This window comes from Diadema antillarum, unplaced genomic scaffold, assembly GCF_040938485.1.
Source record: "Diadema antillarum isolate AM-2024a unplaced genomic scaffold, OU_Dant_1.0 seq00000633_RagTag, whole genome shotgun sequence".
NCBI classification, from domain to species: domain Eukaryota; kingdom Metazoa; phylum Echinodermata; class Echinoidea; order Diadematoida; family Diadematidae; genus Diadema; species Diadema antillarum.
Window position 1 is genome coordinate 523,726 of NW_027271550.1, and position 25,249 is coordinate 548,974.

Below are 25,249 nucleotides of genomic sequence, written 5' to 3' on the forward strand. Positions count from 1 at the left end.
GTCATGTCTGATACCATACATGCCATATCTTGATGAAGGTGCGAACACTCTGGTTCGGTTACCATGATTACGATCGTTGTTGTATACCTCTCATTGCTACTCCTTTTCATGAATGTACCCTACAAATACAAACGTTTCACAAATTCCTTTCCCTGTCACTGAACAGAATTTGAGACCATGCCACATTGACTGTAGCGTTTGCTTGTCTTTTTTTTCTGTCTGTATTTTATGCATTATTGTTATTTCTTTATTCAGTGCATGCAAGCAATCAGTCAGTTAGGACAGTAGTTCTTCAGAGTGTCATCTGAATAAAAAAAGGAAATATTATTCATCATGTTCAATGGAGATGACGACTGCCTACAAAACTCAGTGAATTTCATTTCAGTTTACTTACGCAACCAGACTAGCTTCTCTGCATGTATTTCTCCATCTCTGCCTCTGCTTTTTCTCTCTTTCTCTCTCTCTCTCTCCGCCCCTCCCCCCCCCCCCCCCCCTCTCTCTCTCTCTCTCTGTGTCCAACATCCAGTACTTGATTTGACCCGGCCCCAAGTATGATTTATTGTTTTGTTTGTCTCCTGCGCTGTTTGCCAATGTTTCAGCTTGCTTGCTGGGCTACCTTTCCTTCGTTTCAATCTTTAACTTCTTTTGTGTTCACCCCCTGCATGTATTATTACGAACAACTGCAGTCAGAAGCGCCGCTATCTCACGCCGCACCACTTCGTCCCAGGGTTCGTTCTTTCAACATACTGCGAGACGGCGAGTTGTCTAGTGCTGATGTCGAAGTGTTATCGAGACGAGACGGGCCTTGTAAACAAGGGGCGATCCAGCGACATGGACCTGGGCGATTAGTTCCGGCCTGGAACACTGATAACACGGGTTCCAATCAACACTGAAATCGTCAAGATACTAGTAATAACAATAACATGCTGACCGCTGCCTTTTACCTCGCTTTGTACATTTTCTGTCCGTTCTGTGGCGTTCACCTCCTTTTGACTGAACCCATACACGTATCTACTCTTACTTCATTATTAGATTGAATATCCAAACATGAATAAAGACTTTCATATTGAACAAAAAATTGAGTACATTTTATCCCATGTTTTTGTGTATAGCAGCTGTTGTTGATAAAAACGTAATTGACGTCAATCTACCTTCAATACTCTTACGTTTCGTTCCTCTTTTTTAAATCTTATTCTTTGAATCTTTTCTTAACAAGAGAAGAAAAACGTAGGCACGTGAATGATTTTATCTTTGCGTTCTCTTTCTTTCTTTCACATTCTTTTTATATCTGTCTGAGTGTCTCTCTCTATCAATCTATCTTGTTATATCTCCGTCCACTCCTGGCAACAATTCGGTTTCCACGAACCCGGGCAAGCTGTGTTTCATTACAGAGACCATGATTATTTTCGTCTGCCACTAAATTAATATCTCCGACCCCGGAGGCTGAATCCAGGGGCCCGGAGTGGAGGCGAGCGCCTATTTATCCAGTAGATGCTCCACCGACATGGTAATACATCTCCAACCAGCAAAACACACAGAGAAAGCCCATGGCCCACAACACTTACGATTAACCCTCTTGCTGTCAGTTATTGAACTCCGATTTTTTTTTTTTAATCACGCACGACGGTAAATCATCTTTGGATATACCAAGATGAGAAAACAGGTGCAGAAAGATCCGTTTACGCAGAAAAGATGACATTGATTTCATCTACTTGATAACTAAATGGATCGAAATACAACTCGGAAAAATTAAGGCATACGATTTAAGTTGTTGGCTTATAAAATGTTTGCATGATGATGCACCAAAACGTTTTACATACGTTTTTCATTCAGCTTTTACAAACCGCTGGGTGGCTAATAAATATCAATAAATGTACAGGCATCCTGTATTACTATATACAGTCGAAATAGAGTTGAAATGAATGGTCTCAGAAGACACTCTCCTGTTGACCTGCAACTCAGGAGCGTTGAGGATCTGTCATTAAATAAATATATGAATATAATTTCCTCTGCATGAAATAATTACTGCAGTCGCGTTGCAATGGCAATGCAGTGATGGTGTTTAATTATTTATCTTGCATTTTTATTCAGATTACAATGAGCTAAGTATTGGAATGCTTGTTAGCTATGGCCAATACTGCATAATGTAACTGAATAAAATGAATGATTTAATTTTCATTTTTTGCATTCAATTTGCATTTAATTTGCATCAATTCCTCGTAATTTGTAAGAGCATTCACTGGCTCCAGCTCATTTTACCCGAGACAACCTCAACGTGGCGTCAGTTCACATTTTAACCTTACGGCAACAGAAAAATCGAATCTTTTTTTTTTATATTTTTCGAACGATTTGTTAAAAATATCGTGACATAAAGTCTTACCGATCCGAAAGCGTCTCCAAAACTAGACACCTGACAATACTTGTTTTTTTGTTTTTTTTTTGGGGGGGGGGGGGGGTGAGGAAAAAATTATTTATATGATGAGTATTTGTATAAGTATGCATGTATGTATGTATGTATGTATGTATGTGTGTATCTACGTATGTATATACGCATGTGTGCGTATCTATATGTATGCATGCTTGTATCTACGTATGTTTGTATCTATTCACTTGGTCGTCGTGAGTTATTTCACCCAGAAGTTGATGAGTATATTTCCTGTATCGCATTTTGCTATGCCGAGTATATCTACTGAGGATAGGGAAAATCCTGCCATGCTTATGTTGTAACTTGTCTTTGTTGAACATTGTATAATAAGCATTTTGTGGTGTGTTGTTGTTTTCTTCTCTCTCTTTTTTTAGGCTCTGTCTGGAGAAAAGTGCAGGAAACAAAAACCAACCAATCGCGCATAATGTAATCATTGCAGCTGTTGGCATCGATTATTTAAGCTGTTTTTAACAAAACTTCTCAACATGTTTATAGATTTCGACATTTTCGCATGGAGTCACCAAAAGTTCAGTGCAAGCAATTTCGTCAATGATTGCACTACTACGACGCTTCGTGGTTATCGCTGCTAGCATCATAATGGCCACGCTAATTGAGTCTGCAAGCGGCCAGACTACAAACCCAGAGTGGTAGTAGCCGTTGCTATTTGATTGTTTTCGTCAGAAAACCATCCCAGGAATTCTCCGCCGATGTCGAGAGAGCATGCTAGCCGCCGAGCGAGCTGTAGAGAGCGAGGGAGGAGCTCACTAGAGAGATCGCAACCAAGCCTCTGGATCGTGTGACGGAGGAGTAGCCTATACCCCACCCTAAAGACACTCTACCCCTTTTCTCTTCCCTTTCACCTCATCTCTCCCTCCCTCTCTTTCTCTGTCCACCCCTCTCTCGTCATTCCCCGTCTAATCCAAAAACAGCGACGGGAAAAATATAATCGCTCTTCGGAGATTCTGCGCGTTTTCCATATATAGGCTCAAGTCTCTCCGATTGAAAGCCAGCTGCTTCCTTCCATGAAGGGAGGAGGGAAAACATAACAAACAAATTCAGATCATGGTCGTATACAGTATAATACTATGCGGATTCTGAAGTATATCATGTGATGTGGGTAAGGGCTGTTTTGCCTCGCCCGAGCTTAGGCGCCTTCTCTGTGATGAACAACGTAGCATTTCTCCCAATGCATTTGTTGTTGCTTGTTTGTTTTTGGAATGTTGCATTCATAAATTCCCAAAGGGAGAAATTCAAATTGTACATACTATCTTTTGCTGCTCTCTGAAATGCCATCGATCTCTGTGGCACTTCCGCCATTACGAGTTTGCATGCAGTCTTAAAGAAATATTGGCAAAAGACAGAAAATTACAATGATTGTTTGTATGCACAGTGCTATATAATGTCACCCTGTGACAAATCTGGCACATAGGTAACTCTTCGGTCCCACTTGCTTACTGCCGTATAAATTCAGATTACAATGTAGTAATGAGCTTACACTCTCAGCTGATAACATTTATAATTTGTTTTGAAACTACCAATTATGCCAGGAATATAATAATCTTCATCGACGTGTTCTATACGAGCTACACAGTCTATGGGAATTATCGTAGGATAAATACAGCAGGTTCGAAACCTTTCGATGACGGAAAGTATAGGCCTACCTATCATGTACGATTGACAACACTAAGAAAGCAACTTACAGATTAGTATGTCTGAGAAGAAATACATTTCATCATGTGCTATCATTCTATCTGAGTAAACGCTGAGATAATGAGATTAACACAGATATAGTTATCATTTTAATTCGTTTTTTTAATTCAATATATACATTCAACACGCTAAAAGGAATACGCAAATTTACCTACACATATTGCACGTCACGTTTACAGGAAAAAGAGAAGAGACAAAAATATGCGTGCATGATAGCACATGAGAGAATCAGAAAAGGCCTTACGATTATGAGACCTATCTTGGTAGATAACATTTGCAGTCAAGAGAGATACATTAGCAGAGTAGAAATACACGTTACAAAATATTATACAGTATGGAGTGAATAAGAAAGGACAACACACACAAACACACACACACAAACACACACACATACAAACACACACACACAAACACACACACACACACACACAAGGGCAAATCATTATAAAATCATTCAGTTGCTAATCAAAGTACAGAAATGGGGAACAACAGTTAACTCACCCATATTGCACTTTTTTTTCATCAAAAATATGTTAACCCTTTCTTCTTTTATCGTATGTTTATAGCATGTCCCTACACTTTTCATGTTGAACTGGCTGTCAGTTTTGCTTCGTGTTTTACAGGATGCAACGTTATAATTTTTCTCTACTCGAAGCAATACAAAAGGGAGGTCAGCTGGGGTTGGCGGGCTGTTTGTTTATAGTGTCCCGCCAGTTTCACACTGCAGTTGATCTGTTCATCGTCGTCTGTTTGTCTGTCTGTCTGTCTGTTTTAATTCCTGTTCCCCCTCTCTCCTATACTTGTGATTTAGAGTGGTAGATCATCGCGATTCATTATGGATCCTTTAGGTGAGTTTACCACCACGGCTACAGTTATACGTGCAAAATATATGAAGTCAAAAGTACCCCTTTTTGTGCCAGGGATTTTGGACAGCGCATGTGCGTGCAGCGCTATTTGATTTCTGTTCCTATCGGCACTCTATGTACGCAAAGGGTTGATGAAAGACAGAACTCGCGGTCTCTGATGTATGAACACTGCCCTTTAAAAGTTTCTGAACCTGTAGGCCTACTACCGGTCTACACAAGAATGAGAACACATTTACCTTTCTTGTATCTAAAACCCAATGCAAATGTTTCCTGTTAGTACAGGATGCTATCAATCCGATAACAGCGCGCACACACTCAAAACCCGTCTCCTATTTCATTAATTTTTATAAGACTAAACCTTCCTTCTATTTCTTCCCCTGGAACTGGTATACCATTAGCTGCAGTCTGAAAACAGGAGAAGAATAAAGGTTCTACAGTTTCATGTACTCTCACCGATGGCCCCTGGACGAACAGCCGTGTGCTCTACAAACGAACGGCCCGCCCTGCCGTTCTTAGGTTACAGGCGTGACGTCAGCACACTCTACATAGCCCGCTGCAAGTGAGTCGTGACACGGCCGGTGGATAGTATTCCATCCACCTTCCGGCTTTCCACATAGGAGTGTGTGCGTGTGTGCGTGTGAGTGTATGTGTTTGTGCGTGTGTATATATAAGGGTGGGGGCAGGAAGGAGGGAGGATAAACATTAATTTGGAAACCGCTCAAAACTGTCTCATTTTAGTTGCTGTGCTACAATAATTGCTCAAAATAAGATTTATGGGGTTGTAAATTCACACCGCAGAAGTCAAATCTACTACAATATATACTTAACTTTGCTCAAAACTGAGAGAAAAGTGTATAGTTTTATCATATGGTTCTCCATTTATGCATCTTATATAACCATCACTACATCACCATCTACCGAAGATCAAAGTGTCCGGTTGTGATAAGGTGACGCCAACGACAAACTTTGAATGTCTAATTGCGAGTTAGATTGTACGTGTTTTTATCCTCACTTTGAACTGTATCTACGGGTACGGCGAACAGAGACACAAATAGTTATTGTTCGTATTTTCAAAATGCAATATACCACATACTAAACCTATACATTGACGTTATGTAGAAAGCAGATACCTTCTGTCGCACATGCGACGTCCTGCAGCGGTTGGAAAACATAATTTGCTCGCGCTCCAGGTTCGTTCACGGTGGGAGATGAATATTTACTCGCCTCCTTATTTCCTACACACCATACAATGTGACGAGCGAGTTTCTCCCTTTACCCCGCTGCTGTCAATACGCTCTGTTTTTCGCCTCCCGCCATTTACCGCGAAGAATCTCTGGACAGTTCTTTGGTTCCCTGGCTACGGCGTTCCTTAAAATAGATTTCATCTGGGATACCAGGTTTGCCGAAAACTGACAATCAAAGCGTGGCAGCTCCGGTTTGACGAATTCTGAAAAAAAAGAGATAATGCCTCTCTTTCGTCGTGTGAATTCAGGAATCTGATAATAACATGAATCATGAATTTTACAACGTAGTGAACAGATACGGGTATAGAAACTTCTCGCTGGGTGCATGATGTTAAAGCACTAGGGATTTGTGAGAAAAATGCATGCATTACATACACACATAATGATACGGTACATGTATGTATGCATGTATGTATGTATTATATATATATATATATATACATATATATATATATATATACTTTATAGATATATATATATATATATACATATATATATATATACATATATATATATATATACATATGTACGTATGTGTGTGTGTGTGTATCATGTACATACATATACATCATAATGTTATTTGTTGTGTGTATATTTATGTATTTGATAGACGTATACACACCCATATAATGTAGGTGTCTTTGGTCGTGAATCGGATAAAAGAGAGAAAAAAAGATTCCCCAAATATTTTCGCATAACTATAGAAAGCATGGCTGCACTTTATTCATCAACGTGAACTCTGAACTAACTTCAACCAAACTGGCACCATCCACTGAGTAGTGTTAACACCAGTGCAGTTTCAGTAAATAAATCAAACTTAATTAAATAGATCTGAAATTGCCCTAAATCCAAAATGTTAATCGAAAGCTCTCAATGGATGTGCATTTGAGATTGCTGCAAAAGCTTCGCCTTATTTCATGCTTTGATATGTAGCGGAAAAGTATTATCTAAAAGGCACTTAAAAACAACTGTCTAAAAGGTCTCCTCAAAGGTCACGTGACATAATTTTTCTCGAGCTGTTAGCGCTGGTTAGTGTAGAGCACAATGGCAGCGTTAGAACGTACAATCTTACTCTCAAGAAGAGTTATATATATATATATATATATATATATATATATATATATATATATATATATATATATCACAGACAAAACAAAACAAAGCTTGACCGTTCAATAGGTATTGCGTGCGTGTACATATCGGAAGATGAGGTGTCATATAAATCATGAGGAAGAGAGAGAGAGTAACAGCATTGTCTGATTAATTGAGTAGTATATTATTAATGTGTATGTTCAGCCATATACAGGCGGTGCGATGCTGAGTGGTGCAGCCCCGCCTGGAATGAACTTGGGGGGGGGGGGGGATGGGGGAGAGTTGTGATTTGGGAGGGAAGCCATGAAGGTTGTTGAGTTCTCTTCCCAATTATCATTGCATTGTTCCTAACATCACGGTTGGGGCTGGGGAAAATATATGGGCAATTTCTCTTCGTAGTTTCTCTCGCACTATGAAAAAAGGCTTTTACAATTTTGGAAAGAGAGAGAGAGAGAGAGAGCACTTTCTCCGCTTATATTGCACTATACTGATAAATTCGGCACGCTTGACTAAATGACATGCTTCTCCAAGGTATAAAGGGGTAAACTAGATCTTGGTTGTCGTGACATCACACCTCCTTTCTCCCGCCAGAAGCTCCTCTGATGTTGTGGAGGCAACTCGTATGCGACCACGGCCCGTCTTAATGCGCAATATCGTGCGATCGCGATTTTGCGCAGGATCGTTATTATTATTTACATCGTAGAAAAGAGAACGAGGCTGGTAGCAGGGTTCCAGCTGAAGTAAAAGTGCAGTCAACCCTTCACGCTGAGAAGGAAGGTTAACGCCGCAGGTACCAGATATTTTTCAGGCACAGAAATAATAAAAGAAGAGAATGAGAGAGAGAGAGAGAGAGAGGGGGGGGTGGGTGGGGAGAGATTTCACTCGATCTGTCTGTAGCTTAAGAGCTGCTCATACTTTAGTTCAAGGTTATATGATATGATTATAATGGTGCATTTTAATTTCAAATGAACGTAAGCTCATCTAACTGTTTTTGTGTGTTTAGTACACCTAAGATATGAAAAACATGCAATACTGAAGAGTATTATAATTAGGTAATTTGTCTCGTCTCTCTCCTCCTCTCTCTCATTCGTTCTACACGCACACAGATAATCATGTGTGTGTGTGTGTGTATGTGTGTGTGTGTACATGTATTCTTGATAATGCAAGCGTAATCATCACTATAATGAAAATGTTGAATGTTTCATCATATGCATACCTCAGATTATCATACAATACGACTGAGTTACGAAGCGATTTTCTGCATTTAATTCAATTTCTGCCATAATAATGATCTACAGTCAGGTTTCATTGATGGTTATCTCACAATCAGCCCCATTTCATCTTCTGACCATGTGATTTGAAGCTTGCCTATAGCAATCATCCCCTTTAAAACGTCGAGAGCGCCGCTGTGGGTATAGGCACGGTATAAAGGCAAAGCCGTGATAACAGCTGCACCCGTCCACCCTGACAATGACGTCATGGCCTATCTTCGGAAGCTCCCTGGCATTCGAAGTAGGCGTGTCAATTAAAACTTTCAATCAGCGACGAAGCTCCCTCCATCCCTCCCTGGAATAACTACAGCCGCTCCAAAAAGCCGCTACAGGTTAAATACACCATTTTCTAGTCCATGAATGAAAATGAGGAGTATGTCTAAATGTGCAAGTAACGTGGAAAACAAGATCGAAAGGAACATTCGCTCCATATACATTCACAGGATGTATGATTAATAATGATACATTGTATGCACACACACACAAACACACACAGATGATGTGGGAAGTAGGCAAGAGAGTTTCGATTATCTTCCAAGAATTCGGTATTGAGTTAGGGCGTGGGTCAGTTTGTGGTTTCGGCCAGATTCCTATGGATGGTCGATCTACGTGACGCACTTGCTTTTTTTAAACGAGCGGAGGTAGATGGCACCCTGATTCGGTTCTACTTATCCTTCCCCCCCCCCCCCGCAAACATCCCCCCCCCCCCCATAAGAGCAAACAGAAATAGAATTCGCTCACCCGTTCCGGAAATCCGGCTTCCCATAACAAACTTTCGACGTCTTGTTCTCTTAGCACTGATGTATTTTCTTTACCACTGAAAAGCTATTTGAGTCAACGTCATACACCAAAATACTACTTCATAGACTTCAAAGAATTAACCTATATCTCTTTTATATTTCTTTTCTCCTTTTAAACAGAGGGCCACATATAGTAACTCCCTGATGATTTCACTATTTGTAACTGTAATTCTTTCCTCACTAAAACCTGAAAAACGTGGAGGTTGACTTGCCTAGAAACATATACAAAATACTAGGGTGACGAGTGCACTTTATCTTGCCGATTTGAGTGAGGAAATTCGAAGAAATTGGAAATAGCCTTAGACACGGTCACTTAACGTACCTTAACTAAATTGAACCATAAAGACAGTTTATAGGAAGGTGGTCACAGACCCGGATGTGCAAAGTTACCAAAAACACAGAAACATTAAAAAACCATGCGGTGCATGAAATATCTATCGAAGTTTTTGTATCTTGTGTAAAATGTCTCATTAAAAGGTCGTCTCTTCACCGCAATTTTGACATAAAATGCAGGAAGCATTTATTATATCTGTTTGATATGACTAAATAAAAAATACTAGGGCAAAGTTACCCCCCCCACCATACTGCGATTGCACCTGCACCAGCACCAGCACCTCCATTTTATTATCGATTACGTAGCTCCCAAAGGGCTGTCACGTCATCAAGCGTCTGATAATTGTGTCAACTCTTGCAACCTCCAAATGTTGAAAAGTAGTATTGACGAAAGGCCCTACTTTTCAGCTATATCTTCCTCACTGGATGCGTTTAATTGTTACCTTGCCAACTGAATAGGTGACTTTTCTATTGGTTCTTAGACCGAAAGACAGTGTTTAGTTTATGCTTCATATCATGATAAAAATGTGCAAACAGGAAATAAAGCAAACCATTTCAAAACAAGACCCTACCTTTTATTGGCGATGAATTCAAGTAAGAATATACCGATGAGATGACGTTTTCATTTCACCTTAGAACATGGGACATTCCACTATCTTAATATGGAGTCAAGACTAATCCAGACTGATATAGCAATGAGGGATGCAACGTAAATGACGTCACAATCACATATTTCAGCCCGTTTGAGATGACCACAAGGACAAGTGGAGGTGGTCATTGGTATGCCATATATCTACTGACCATCAAGCGGCCATAATTTCCCATGATTTGCACTCAACGGTCCTCGTGTCTCGCAGTACACTCTGCGTTTGTTTTCTGCTTCTTCTTCTTCTTTTTTTTTGGGGGGGGGGGGAGGGGAAGGGGAATAATAAATATTCCAAGTCTTCAGTCAAAATCGACAAAGATTACAGTGATTCCCCGCCCTGATTTTCGTTTTGTTAACGAAATTCAGAACTTCGGTATCGCTGTGTAACAGAAACTACAGTAATTTCGTTACCGCTGGTGGAAACATAACCATCGTCGAGATTGATTTGACGTTGTTGGGCAGTTGGTTTAAAGCCACAAAACAGGTCATTTTCAAGCTTGTAAAAAATGATTTGAGACAACATTAGCATAATACTCCCAGAAATGGAGCTTTGATAATATATTCTTTGATCTTTTAACGCTTCCCCTGTCTAACTGCTGCCTGCCTGCCTGCCTGTCTGCCTGTCGCTCTGTCTATCTGTACATGCGTTTTCCGTAGCACTTTCATTCTCGCGCGCTCTCTCTTTCCCTCGCTTGACTGTAATAATGCTGGCCTTAAATCTGCTAGTTACGTCCGCTAGAAATATCTGTGGGCGTACATAAAGGTAAAGAATAATCATGTTTCTTTCGTTTGCTGTTTTTGTTTGTTTGTTTGTTTGTTCACGTGTTTTCCCGAGGGTGACATAAGACATATCCATATCGCATATAGCCTGTATACCCGTGGCGGGATGTCATGAACGTTTAAATGTCACATTATACGTTTAGACTCTGAAGTCATTTCATTCTCATCTCGACGACATTTTGACATGATCGTCGTTGATGAAGGATGACTTGATGAGAGGTTGTTGATGTGTCGTTCATAGATTAATCCCCAGCGCAATACCACTCAATCACTGCCCAGAGCCGGAAATACCTTCAATGCGCTCGTGCGAATTCATACTTCGGCTCACGAACATAGACATTGGCGAGAATATTCGGAGGCGCCATGCGGTAAGGAAATATTACGCACGAAGAGAACAAAAATCAAACAAACAAGCAAAAACAAAAAAAAACAAAAAAAAAACAGAAAAAAGGAAAGAAACCCACTCTCAAATAAAACCACAACCTAGGTAAGAAAACACTGAAACCGTTTTCTTCCTCACGGCATCGTTAACGAATCTTAGAAAGAATATCTCTAAAGCTTGCGAAATTGTAATAGTCCTTGTTAAGGACCAACCGCGTTCATTTAGGCATTAGTTTGATCTCATTTAATATCCGAGGAAGCATATATTAGAGGTGTGACTATAGGGGTATAGCAAAGTACAATCATCTTACAGATAATCACTACCTTCACTGCACTAAACACCATATATTTCGCACTTCACCTTTTCAGATCTTTTCCTATGTTCTAGCTCGACCTTGACATTTTTTTTTCAGAGCGTATACATATCGAGTATACGGAACTAGTCAATGCCAATGAATTTATAAGACTGTAATTCTATTATGATAAGTGACAATGACACAAGAGAATATAGTGCTTGAAAGCACACGTAATGATTTTTAAATCATAATGACGATTATGACTTCTACCAATGACAATGATATTAGTGACAATGCAAAGAAAAGTAATATTACTCCTCATACCAACATTTCAGCCAATGTTACCGGTTAGTTTGGTAATACTCTTCTAATGATTGATTAATTTATCCACGTCACTTGTTTGTTTGTGTCATTTAATATGAGAGATTGCCAAGGAATTGGGAATTGAATGTATTTTGTACTTAAAAAAAATAAATAGGTTAGATGATCTCACTAATGATGCTACTAATATTGGTTACTAAAAAATTACCTTCACTAATGCTACTCCTTTAACGCAGTCTAAGCATGAACAATTCCCACAAATCGTAAATAGACAGGAATCGCCAAAATGAGTAGAGGCAGTAGAACTTGAGTAATTTACATAATCTTGCATATTTGAATGAGATTCTAAGTCATCAGTTTGCTTGTAACTATGACAGTGGATATACTCAATGAGGAAATACCTGTAAGGCGCGAATATATCATTACATAGTCGGGACGGAACTTCCTTGGTAATGGGTAAATGAAAGATAGCTTTATTCTCTCCAGTTCTTTCAAAACATGTTTTAAACAGTGCAAGAACACTTGAATTGAGCGCTTATTCCTAGATGTTAGTTAATATCGAAACCGTAACAAACATTGTGGAGCAAGTCGAGAGCTATGTGAGCCGAACTTGATGTCTTGAGCTGGTATCATGGCTTTGTCTGGCACGATGAAGCGGTTATTTACCGCGTCCAACGATGACATGTGATCCTTCCTTGGCGCCGCTATGCAAGCTATTTAGACGCGATTCATCCGCCAAATCGAAATGGGGAGAAATCAAGCTCTGACGTTGCAAAGGTACTGACGTTAAACAGGACTATCGCTTGCACCGATGGCATGCGATGATAAACGATCCGATCGGCCTCATGTCAGAAGTTGTTTGCTCGACCTGTCGTCTGACGCGATTCAAGGTGAGCGACGAAAAGCGCGCCAAGTCGAGGCCAGCTTGCTTCTCTCCCAGGTACCCTCAAACACGACAACTAAGCAGGAGCAGGTTTTAATGTCCTTGAAATTTTTGAACTGTGGAGACGCAGTTTTACATCAATAAAATACAATGAAAACAAGACTTACCTCTCGCTCTCTCGATTGTTCCACCGTGATCGTCTGCAGAAAACGTCGACTGGAGTGTGGGCACCGAACAAGATGGCGTGGCTTTGGCGGATGACGTAGAGGATGACGTCAGAGATGTGGTAACCATGGATGACGAGGTCTGTGTCCTTGGAGGTTGGGAGCTAAAGGTTGCAGAGGGTAAGGAAGAAGGGAACGATGACCTTCGGTCCAGGTTAGGCTTTGAAGGCGTCTCCCCTCCTCTCTCACTCGCCTCGTGGTTATCATCATCGCGTTTTTTATCCGTGTCCCTCGCAAACTCGCTGGCGCGATGCTGATGGTGACCATTGTTGTCCGCACTTGCACGTCTTAACAAGGACGGCTTGAAAATGAGCGGGTTGTTTCTCGGCTGTGCTGGCTTGGCGACCCAGTGCGAACGGTGCATATACGCTGGTTGCCTGGTTAACCAACTTTGCTCAGGTTGGCCTTCTTTGCTCCCCGAACTTGACTTTCTTCTTCGATGTTCGCTATCTTCCCCGTTGGTACTGCCCTCCGTACTGCCTTCCGAATCGTCACTCAATTTATGCCGCGTGGCGGCTGCCGTGGTCGTAGTTTTAGCCGATGTCGGTGTTACTGCCTTCTCTTGAATTGTCGTTTTCTCTTCGGTGCCAGATTCCGAGTTTTCTGCTGTTTCACCCCCTCCCCGATCTCGCGGTCTGTCTGAAGTTTGCTCATGTCGTACTTCCGTTACTTCCACCACAGCGTGAGGTCGGATGAACCTAGTTCTCGTCTGCGTGGTCGTCGACCTCAGCGACCACCACAAGGCAACGGTCCGCTGGCAATAGATTACTGCAGCCGTGGACACCAGCACGGCGGCCAGCGAGACGGCGATCTGCGTGCTCAGCGCCGATGCCAGGAACACCTCTAGTCCGTACACGATCGGATAAAGCAGTACGGAGGCCATGCTGGACGAGTTACGTTCTTCACGGGTTACTGACGGTTCGGGAGCAAGCCCGTCTTGCTACGGCAGAGAAAGGAGATGGTTTTGAAGAAGATGCGATGGATGCTGCGCCGAGTGTCCACTGCGGGTCTCCTCCTCCCCAGCCTCTTGCTGAGAGATCGCGCTCATCCAATCCCCGCTCTGCGATGGCAGTCTGCGGGGGGCCCCGGCGCAAGCGCAGCAATGCTAAGAATGGCAGCTTGCCATGTCCTCCTCCCGTCGAACAGGGTCTATTTATAGCCGCTTTAGGATTAACAGTTCAGACAGTAATGCAATACTGTTGACACAAATGACCGCTTCGTTCACAATCGGAGTTTCACTTTCGAAATACCTCTTCTCTTTTAAAACCACGATGTTTATCCTCACTCAAAAATTGACTAGACATGCCTTTTCCAAAAGCGGAATGAGGAACGTTTTAATCACCTGCAGAACGATAACATGAATGGACGTTTAGATTGATTCAGGAGAGTATTCTCTAGCATGCAATCTCCATAATCAATACGTGCTAACGCTGTCGCCTTGTGCAGATTTGAGAATCACATCGACGTCAAATTCGACATGCCTTTTTTTTTGACGCACTCGAGATTCAAAATCTATACCTATAGTTCCATTTCTCCATTATTGATGCCTTTAACGCAATAATTGGCACAATGACAGCTTGAGTAGATTGAAGTAATGTACTGGAAAAAATGAAGAAAAGTTCACTCCTCTCAACCACAGGTCTCCCGTATACAGCCACACGACATGACATGAACCCCCAAAATGTGACGCGTGATTATCACGTTATCATTTGCCCTGGGATTTTGGGTGGTGTGTAAAAAAACAAACATCTATAACAAATTTCATATTTCCATATGTGTTGCGCTAAAAGCAATTCCTAAAAGCGATTAACAATTAAAGTGAAGTATGATTAACCAAAAACTATTATTGGTGCATCGATAACTATAAGCTTAACTCAAAACAGTCAAAAGATTTTTAGAGCAAATCACTTCAATAATAAAAAAAAAGAAAGTAAACACTTTTTCCAGCACATATTTTTAATAGAAGATTTTGATCAAAATCATTGAGTCATATACCATAGTAAAGATTATTTAATTGGCTATCAACCTGATAGGTTAATACAAAGGAAAATGTCATGCATGAGTGAACACAGTGACTTTTGTCATTCAAGACACAAAAGTAAAAATTGCAAAAATTGAAATTTTTGTCGTTCATTTGCAAACGCCCTTCTAGATAGCAATGATTATACCAATTTAACACAATCAGAGACATGAATGTAATAGCAAAAACAAGTTTCCGTCCCATTGTATCTCTTTATATCCTTAAACACAAACAAAATGGGGAAACTAAAGGGGGAAATAAGAGTTTGATGTCGAATCTAACTTCGAAATGAAACAGGGAGTAAAGGTGATAAAGGTGATAAAACGGTCAGACTTTCTTTATTTCATTCTTTTGATCTAGGAATTTAAGAATTCATGAGACAAATTCAAGACCCAAACATCATTTTCAAAGTTCTTAATTTGAAATAACATTTGAAATTTCTGCCATTTTTGTTAAATTGCCTCTTTCATGCCATTTGAATTTGGATTTGACAGAAGATTCTTATTTTATCTCTACTATTTTTTCGCCTTTCTTTATCTTTGCGGACTACGAAGTCATTATAGAGATCATAAGATGATTTTTGAAACTTGATTTGTATTTTTCATTGTTTTGAATTGTCTTTTGTTGTCATTGTCACATGGAAGAGCACATACGCATGAATGACAACTTGTCCATTTTTACAATTTTTACATTTGTGCTTTGGAAAGAGAAAAACGAATGTGTTCACTCATGCGTAAAGTTTGTCTTTTCATTGACCTACCAGGTTGATAGCCAATCAAACTACCTTTGACATGGTATATAAAGCATTAATATTCAGCTTAATTTTCTATGAGAAATATGAACTTGAAGAAGTGTTTACTTTCTTTTTTTGCTGAGTGTATATATACATCATATGAAAATAACGTTCACCGAAGCACGTTTTGACTGCATGTCACAATACCAAAGAATTATGAGGGCATCGCGTTAACCAGCATCTTGCGTTATGGATTGATAAAGTGGATTACTAAAGCGAGCTGTTCCAAGGTTGTTTAGATGTCCATATATCTATCCATCAGATTATATCACCTGAATTAAAGCTAATTCGAGACATCGCTTAACTTTGGATCTGCCTATGATTATCTTTGGATGAATGTGTATGAAATATTATGTCTATGATACGGCTCTAAATTCTTATGATGACATTTTTGTTTGTGCCCCCCCCCCCCCCTCCGGCGTTTATAGGGTAGCCTGGTTTATACGCCTCTCAATTTGCTGAAGAGATTAATGGAGTCCCGATGAAGAGATTACTACGACCATCACAGCAGGAATGTCTAATTCAAAGGGTGATTGAGATGAAGCACCCAACTTCAAATTGACACAAACTTGCACAAAAACAAGAATATAGTTATTCATTTTATGCAATTTTTTTAATTATGAAGTGTTTTCATATGAAACTGGTATATCAGTCACGTACATTGTGAAGTGATAACGTCATCGCTTCAAAACCGTACAATAAGATTCCATAAAATCATGCGTTGGTTGATGATTAGCATACACATTCCGCATCCCTTTCGGAGACATTGGTGATGAAATCCACTGGTTACGATTTCATCACCTCTATTCAATTTACTTCCGAATCGATGTCTGTTTCAGTTTCAGTTTGTTAAATTTGTCCACTTGTACAAAAAAGTAATGGATCAACGGCAATACACATCACAAAATCAATGAATTAAACTTACTCACAACATTATGTATGCTGGACATACAGGTATATGACAGAAATAACAAACATTAAGTGTAAACATTATACATATAATACGATGTGACGTAAAGATCATTGTACACGTCTGCAGCGATTTCATTTTTATGCATGTATGAATGTCAATGTCACCTCACTTATGCGGTCGCAGGCAACATCATTGTCTCGATGAAAACGTGCATGTGAAGCCTTAAAATTCCACAACTTTTCATTCGTATATGTCTGACTATTTTTAAATCCGATTTGATGAGTTTCTGACATGCTACATTCATTTGATTTCCATGTCGTGTCTTCAGTACAGTCAAGTTGGACATACTATGGACTGGATTTTTTTTTTTTACATTTAAAAGAGTGAATGTTGTGTATGTATGTATATGTATGTATGTATGTATGTATGTGAGTGTGTGAGTGTGTGTGTGTGTGTATGTGAGTGTGTGTGTCCATGAGAGAGAGAGAGAGAGAGAGAGAGAGAGAGAGAGAGAGAGAGAGATTGATTGAGAAGGAAGGTAAAAAGAAAAAAATTTACAGTTGTTGATAAGCTTCAATAGTTATCATAAACCGATAATCGATAACATAAAGAAATACATCAAATCAATCAGTTTCAACAAGTCTACTAAAGAGAAAAAAAATAAGAAAAAGGGTTTCGGATCCTCTTGGATGTCGAAGCTGGTCACATATTGTGGGAGCTGAGCGCCTGTAAATGTTTCGGCGAGTAAATGGCACTATATAAATGCTGTTCGTCATTATCATCGTCATCATCATTGTACATTTCATCAAAACGCCTTCAGTCAGAAACTTGACCTATGCTACTCGAGAGAGGGCTCTTGTTATACTGAAGCTCCTTGGCACTAACATACAAGTCATGTACTGGAAACGTCCGCAGGACATTTTGTTGTTAATGTTGGAATCGTCACTGTTCCACCATTTTCATTGCTGACCCCATTCTGTGTTTACACGGTCTAAATGCCAATAGATTCCATATTGGTAAATCTAAAACACTCACATGAAATACGCACAAATACATGTACATCGTATCACATACGTTAGACACGGCATTATTACACTTTAAAAAAATCGCAACACATTTCATACACACACATTATACTCACGCACTTTTTGCCAAGCATTTTTTTAAATCAAGTTTGTTTGTTTGTTCTATCTTATTTCATCACGGGATAAAATGCCCTCGATCAGCCAGGTAAGGCTGTTTATCAGAGAGTTCTATTCAACTAATACATAAAACAATAGCAAAATACGATACACTGTCTATATTACATTCACAGTAATAAAATAACAAAAATGTGATCATTAACGTAAGGTAGCAATAAGCAAATATGAAAAAAAAACCACACTCTTTGATTATTCATACTGTTGCCACAAGAAAGAGAGTAAAAATACATCAAAACGATATTCAAAAGAATAAATATAATTACAATGGGAATCTATGTTTATCAAAAGCAAAGCTAGCAAGTCCATATCCCTCCCCATGCAATCTTTTGAACCTTCTAAATACACATACGCATTTGCGGGCGCACTCACACACGCACATGCACACAAACACACACAGTGATGTGCTCCCTTCACGTTGAACACATACACATGAAGTGACAATAAAAACATCTTGCGTATCGTGTACATAAACTTTCTCACTTGCACGAGTTTATTGATATCTCTGCCTCAATTAGCCTCATTACAGCGACACGTAACAAAGTCATAACATTTTGGACAATTCCTCATTTCCATATTCATCAACAATCATTTGAAGAAGGCCTAATGCTGACAAAATACGTAACGCAAGTTGACCAATTATTGCAAAGTTCTTATGAAAAACGGTGACATCAGCTCCATAAAATCTTCCCTGTGGGATACACCAATGCGGTTACAAAGAAAATGAGAGGGCGTCATTCATGAATTATTATTATGATTATCCCCATAATCCTCCTCCTCATCATCAATAATATCATTATCATCGTTAGTAGCAGTAATAGTAGCAGTAGTAGTGGTAGGAGTAAAAATATTATTATTAAAATTGTTAATATGATTATTATCATTGTTATCATACACATATCACTACTGTGTAATCATGATTACGATTACAGCGCTTTGAATGCCTCGCGAAAGCATCATACAATGATGCCTACTAAAACTCTATAAAATGCAAAACACCTGGTACAGGATATCGATAATGACGTCAGTATTGATAACGAAGGCTGCCGGTATTTCTTTGCCAGGCAATGCCAGGCCATTCTCTTCTGTAAAATTATTGGCGCTGTTTTCAGCCAGCGGCGAGACATTACGTTCGGCGCCCACGTGGTGTCACTTTACAATTCCAACAATCTTGGCCTATGAGAACTTTGTGGCAAATACCATGACTCTACTACTGTCATGGTCAGTGCAGTGGAATATAATACGAGAGATCAAAGTAGGCTGCCCGCTAGCGCTGCATCCTTCGTTAGAGAGTTGACGCAGTAACAGTAAAGGTATTTCAGGGAGTTTGGAAATATATTACCATTATCTGGTACACTCTGGGAAAGAGGAAGCCTGCACCCCTCATAAAATCATTAGGGACGATGAAAACAAAAGGTAAACGTGCATCTTCAAATAATATCTAGAATTTACCACATCAAACTCTCTCCATATTCACCTGTTTTACCATGTGTATTTTTTGTGCGTTGTATGTTAAAAGGTAGGCCTATGGCTATACATCAACATCTCGGTAACGAAATACAAGTACATGAAGAAGCATTAGCAAAAGCATGATCAACAATATGCAATAATAATGATAATGAAAAAAAAAAAGATAGTAGGTGTGTAGTGTCAATATATTAAGTGTTCCGCATTCTACAACATGCTATAAAAAAAGGTTCATAAGTCACCCCTGCAAGGAAGACAGAATACATGTACTTTGACACACATCTAATAAATACGTGTACTTTAATTACAGGAAATAAAATGGTGATGAATACTCTCAAACAAAGCTGCTCATATGATCGGGATGATAATTACATGGTTAATTGATGCCACTGACTTTATATTCAGCACGGACCAGCCAGCCTTCACAGATTTCAGTTACAATCTTCAGAACAGCCCATTATGTGATAAAAAGAAAAGCAAGTGCTCCATGGATAAATGTTGAACAGAAATTTCTGGGAATTCACAGAACATATTTCCACAAGGCAGCCCCCAAACTCCACAAATAAGAACAAGAAAGTAATATATTACTGTATAACATTCAGTCTTGAAATCGAGAAATCGCAAAAATATCAAACTCAGTGATCATATATTTTGTAACAGGAGATATCATTGAACGTCAGTTGTATACATTTTTTTTTTTTAAAGCATAATTTCAGGAAGCACAAAGAAGCTGTGAGACACCACATTTTAAGCCCTCGACTGGCAAGTTACATGAATGAATTCTGGCTACATGACTTACAGTACTTGCACAAATCACCGCAAGCATATTTGACAGACCCATTTCTGTAAATTTGCGTAAAATTTGCACTTACACATGATCTTTGAATACATAAACATATGAATAAAAATTTCAAATCAAAATAGGGATGTAGATTTTGATTCATCCACACAGTGTGATAACAACACGTAATTACGTCTGTTCAACTGTTCTCTGTGAATTTCACAAGAAAGTTCAGCTGAACAATTTAATTGTGTGTTGTTGATTTAAATCAAACTGTATACAATGTAGTTACTTTACAATTTCATGGCCAAATCTGTACAGGAGTATTGTTAACTCAGCATCAATCAATTATTTTCCACAAACTTCAACAAGCAGTACAAATGTACATGGCCACATTCTCAATCCCAATGGATGGCACATTCTCAACATCAAAGGTTGACCACATTCTCAACATCGAGGGATGATCACATTCTCAACATCAAGGTTCACCACATTCTCAAAATCGAGGGATGATCACATTCTCAACACCGAGGGATGATTACATTCTCAACACCAAGGGATGGCCACATTCTCACATCGAGGGATGATCACATTCTCAACATCGAGGGATGATCACATTCTCAACATCGAGGGATGATCACATTCTCAACATCGAGGGATGATTACATTCTCAACATTGAGGGATGATCACATTCTCAACATCGAGGATGAATCACATTCTCAACATCGAGGGATGATTACATTCTCAACATTGAGGGATGATCACATTCTCAACATTGAGGGATGATCACATTCTCAACATTGAGGGATGTTACATTCTCAACATTGAGGGATGATCACATTCTCAACATTGAGGGATGATCACATTCTCAACATTGAGGGATGATCACATTCTCAACATTGAGGGATGATCACATTCTCAACATTGAGGGATGATCACATTCTCAACATTGAGGGATGAATCACATTCTCAACATTGAGGAATGATTACATTCTTGTCACTGTGGGATGACTGCAAAATCAGAGCAAACCTCGCGTGGAGAGTGACCGTCAAAAAAGGCATTTTCTCACAGGGACGTGACCTCTTCATTAAGGCTACTTGCAAGGGTCAACTGCTACAAGTTTGAGAGCTTACATGTCTTTGTATTGTTGTATGTACCTGGACATAACAAACACTTAATATGAATCTTGGCCACTTCAATACTGATTCTGAAATGGCTATCAATGTACGAGCAATTCATGCATTGCATGTACTGTAAGAAAAAAAAATACATGTATATGTTCTATATCTATATACACATCATGTTGTATATCACAGTTAAACTGCACGAAAGCTGCACCATAATTAGTTTTCATGAAGTCCAAACAATTCTTTTCCCCAGAATCAACTAGGCAACACACCTGTAAGATATATATACAAGTATATATATATATATATATTGTCTTTATCTCTTGAACACATACTAATCCAATTGGTACTGCAATAAGAAGGGGGAACTGAATCATTTGATCTTATTTGAAATTTCAGAGCAAACATGACTCCACAGAATATGTGTATTGTTCATAACACCAATTCTCACATCCTTCACACAGATGGACAGACATACAGACACACACAAACACACAGACACATACACACACACACACACACACACACACAAATTTCCAGTGTGTGTGAATGCACACAGTGCATATATAGACAAAAAGTCATAAGAAAAACACCACCCAAAACACCCAAATATATTCAATTAAAGTGCACAGGTGTTGATACATCAACCTGTTGTGACATTAAGTGAGTGAAATCAAGGTTCTACATCTGTCAGCCATGAAAAAAAACAAAAAAACAAAAACAATCTAAATAGAGGCTACTACTGTCAATTTCCCCTCTCATCACACCCGTTCAGGGTATGATTGATGGCATTAACAATAGCAAAAGAAAACAATAAAAAAGGGGAAAAAAAAGGAGGGAAGGAATAGAACGGGAATTATTAGATATGAACAATTCATCTATTTCCACAGTGGTTATTCATTGTTGAGTTTGACACTTTACTTTGTTTTCTTTTTTTTTTAAGAAATGAAAAATGACACGGAGGAACAGATTTCACCTTGATGATGATCCCTTCGATTCTGTGCAGAGAAATTATGTTCAACCTAGAAAGTGATACAGGTACAAAATATTGCTGACCACACCCTCCCAAAAGGCTTCCATCTACAATGCAGAGATGGCATTTCTGATTTTGGTGTTGAAATATCCAGGCAGGTACAAATATATCAAGGGATGCCTTTTCACACACACTTCCCCTTTGACAAATTTGTGTCAACTTTTCTATCCCTTGAAAGACAGCTCCTGGTGAGTAATTGGGCCTGGAGTGTTTAAGAAAGCTGATAAAGCTAAACAGCCCAAAATACCATCTCCCTTAAAACATTTGTAAAACAATATATATATATATATATCTTGGAGTCGACTTTGGTCGTTTTGATATCCCTATATTGTGTAAAGGGTATCCTCTTATTTCAAATGATTTTGTGTTTTCTCATCAAGGACTTATTTTGCACTATACACACAGCAATGCCATGGTTTTGTTACTGTTACGTACAACAGGATGTTCTTGATTTGTTACTTTGTGTATTTTGAATCAATTGTTGCACTTTGTTTTTCTGTTGCAGGGCTCCGAAGAATAACAGTGCATAAACAACTGATGGGGCTACCCTGGGTAAAGATTATTGAAACAGGTGATCACAGAACTATCTTATATTATGAAGTCGGGGGGGGGGGAGGGGGTGGGAGGGTAGGGGAAGGGGAGGGGAGTCACAAACAGCAATAAACATTTTCTCTACAAACTATGAAACTGCCTTCAATTACTGTACACAGAATATGAAATGCATTGGAACAATTAGCAGGCACATTTCTCATGGCAGACCTACAAAATTGTACTCCTGTGCAGCAGTGAGGTCAAAATAATTACACAAATGCCGCAAGATGATGAGTAGCTAGGGCAAAACCAATAAAACTGTCAATATGATGATGAGGGGGAAAAAATGTGCGAGGAAATGCTTGCAGTATAACACAGCATTGTATGCAATCTAGATGTGATACCAAACTTATTTTCAGTGAGGTCACGGATATGTATATATGTACCAATATTCCATCTTTCGCAGACTGATCAAAGCAATCTTTGATGATGAACACCATTTTGGTTTCTATTCCCAGCTGCAGATTCTAGTCATTTTCCAATTCTCTCTCTCTCTCTCCCACTCTCTCTGCCTCTCTCCATCTCTCTATCAATCTATCTCTATCTATTTTCACTGCTCTACATAATCTACAAAACTTGTGCACAGGACAGATGAAGTAATGGACATATCACTACGAAAACTTTCGTATATCTTGCAAATCCTAGTTCAGAAAGTAAGCAAGAGAGAAGTGAATACCGGCAAGAATTGCTATATCCCTAACAAGTGTACGCCAGTGATGAAAAGCTTTCTAAATTGAAACCACTGGGTAAAATTTCCCAATGTAGTAAGTGCTGATGGCATTACAACATGTTGCTCAACAGTATACTAACTTTAAACGAACACGCCAAGACTATAAGAAATTCTTTCTGACACTCCTTTCAATAAAGAGATATGATTGGGTCAATCCTGCATGCTACAGTGCCCACCACTATACAGCAGTCATCTTTTCTAAACAGCCCCTCCCCATCTCCCTCCCCTACCCCCTCCGCAAACAAACAAACACACAAACAAAATGAAAAAAAAATCTAAATTTAAAACACAAAACAAAACCAAAAAAGAGTGGGGAAGAAGACATCATCCAGAAACAAACTGCACTATAAATCCAACAAGACTTTGAATACAAACAAGAGGTAAACTGTCAGCTATGTCAGTAAATATCAAATTCATTATTAACCTAATTAAACTTATTTGGCACTTTTCCCGTCCTCAACATATTGACAAGTTAGAAGTCATGTGAGAACCTAGTTGTATGTCTCTCCATTTGTGACCATCTGATTAAATTTCAGTCACTCTTGCTGTTAACTTGAAGTGACAGTTACATAGGTCAACAATGAACACAGCATACAATGTAAAGTGTCTAGCTCTAAATATAATTGTCAAAAAAAAAGAGAAAAAAGCTGAAGCAATGAATACTATAACAGGTTTAGAAATAACATTTATGACGGAAAATAAATCATATGGTTTCATTGGTATCAGCAAAATAAATAATTTTGGTTTCATTGGTATCAGCAATATTCGGCATCTAATTGTGTTAATAGGCTTATAAGAAAGTCAATCAAGGGCTTTAAAACACAAAGAGTAATACCTCCTTGTAATTTAAGTACAGATAGCATTAGGGAATAATCATTATAACAATGAAAAATCTATTGCTAGAAATAATCATAAGCTGCACATGTTTCAGACAAAATGGTGTTTATTTAGACACCTGTTTTCTTGATACGTATGTAATGATCTTCTGAGTCGCAACAGTTCATTGCCCGTCTTTTCAAAGTGCTTTGTTTGAAATATCACAATATATTACCTGTTCCGATGAATGTATGTTTGATATTGAAAAGTAAATATCCCAGTGGGGGGAAAAATTGTCACCCCAACCCCCCCCCCCCAAAAAAAAATACAAATGATAACAAGACTTTCAACTTCTCTCTCTGTCTCACAAAGCCTTAAACTAGTAATGCCATTCACACTCATACACATACACTTTGCTGTCTATAAAAAGCATATCAAGCATGTACAGTTTTTGGAACATAAATCAAAACAGACTGAATTCTTTTTCTTTTCCAATTTCACCCGA

General features: G+C 39.1%; 1 protein-coding gene across 1 annotated transcript in view; it reads right to left on the reverse strand.

The window, feature by feature from the left end:
* Nucleotides 1–14,255, reverse strand: part of LOC139736163 (uncharacterized) — a 40,094-nt gene extending 25,839 nt beyond the window's left edge. The window contains exon 1 of the mRNA XM_071646893.1: nt 13,216–14,255. Coding sequence (XP_071502994.1) covers nt 13,216–14,155 — 940 coding nt within the window. The 5' untranslated portion in view covers nt 14,156–14,255. The remainder of the gene's footprint in view (nt 1–13,215) is intronic.
* Nucleotides 14,256–25,249: the final 10,994 nt, after the last annotated feature.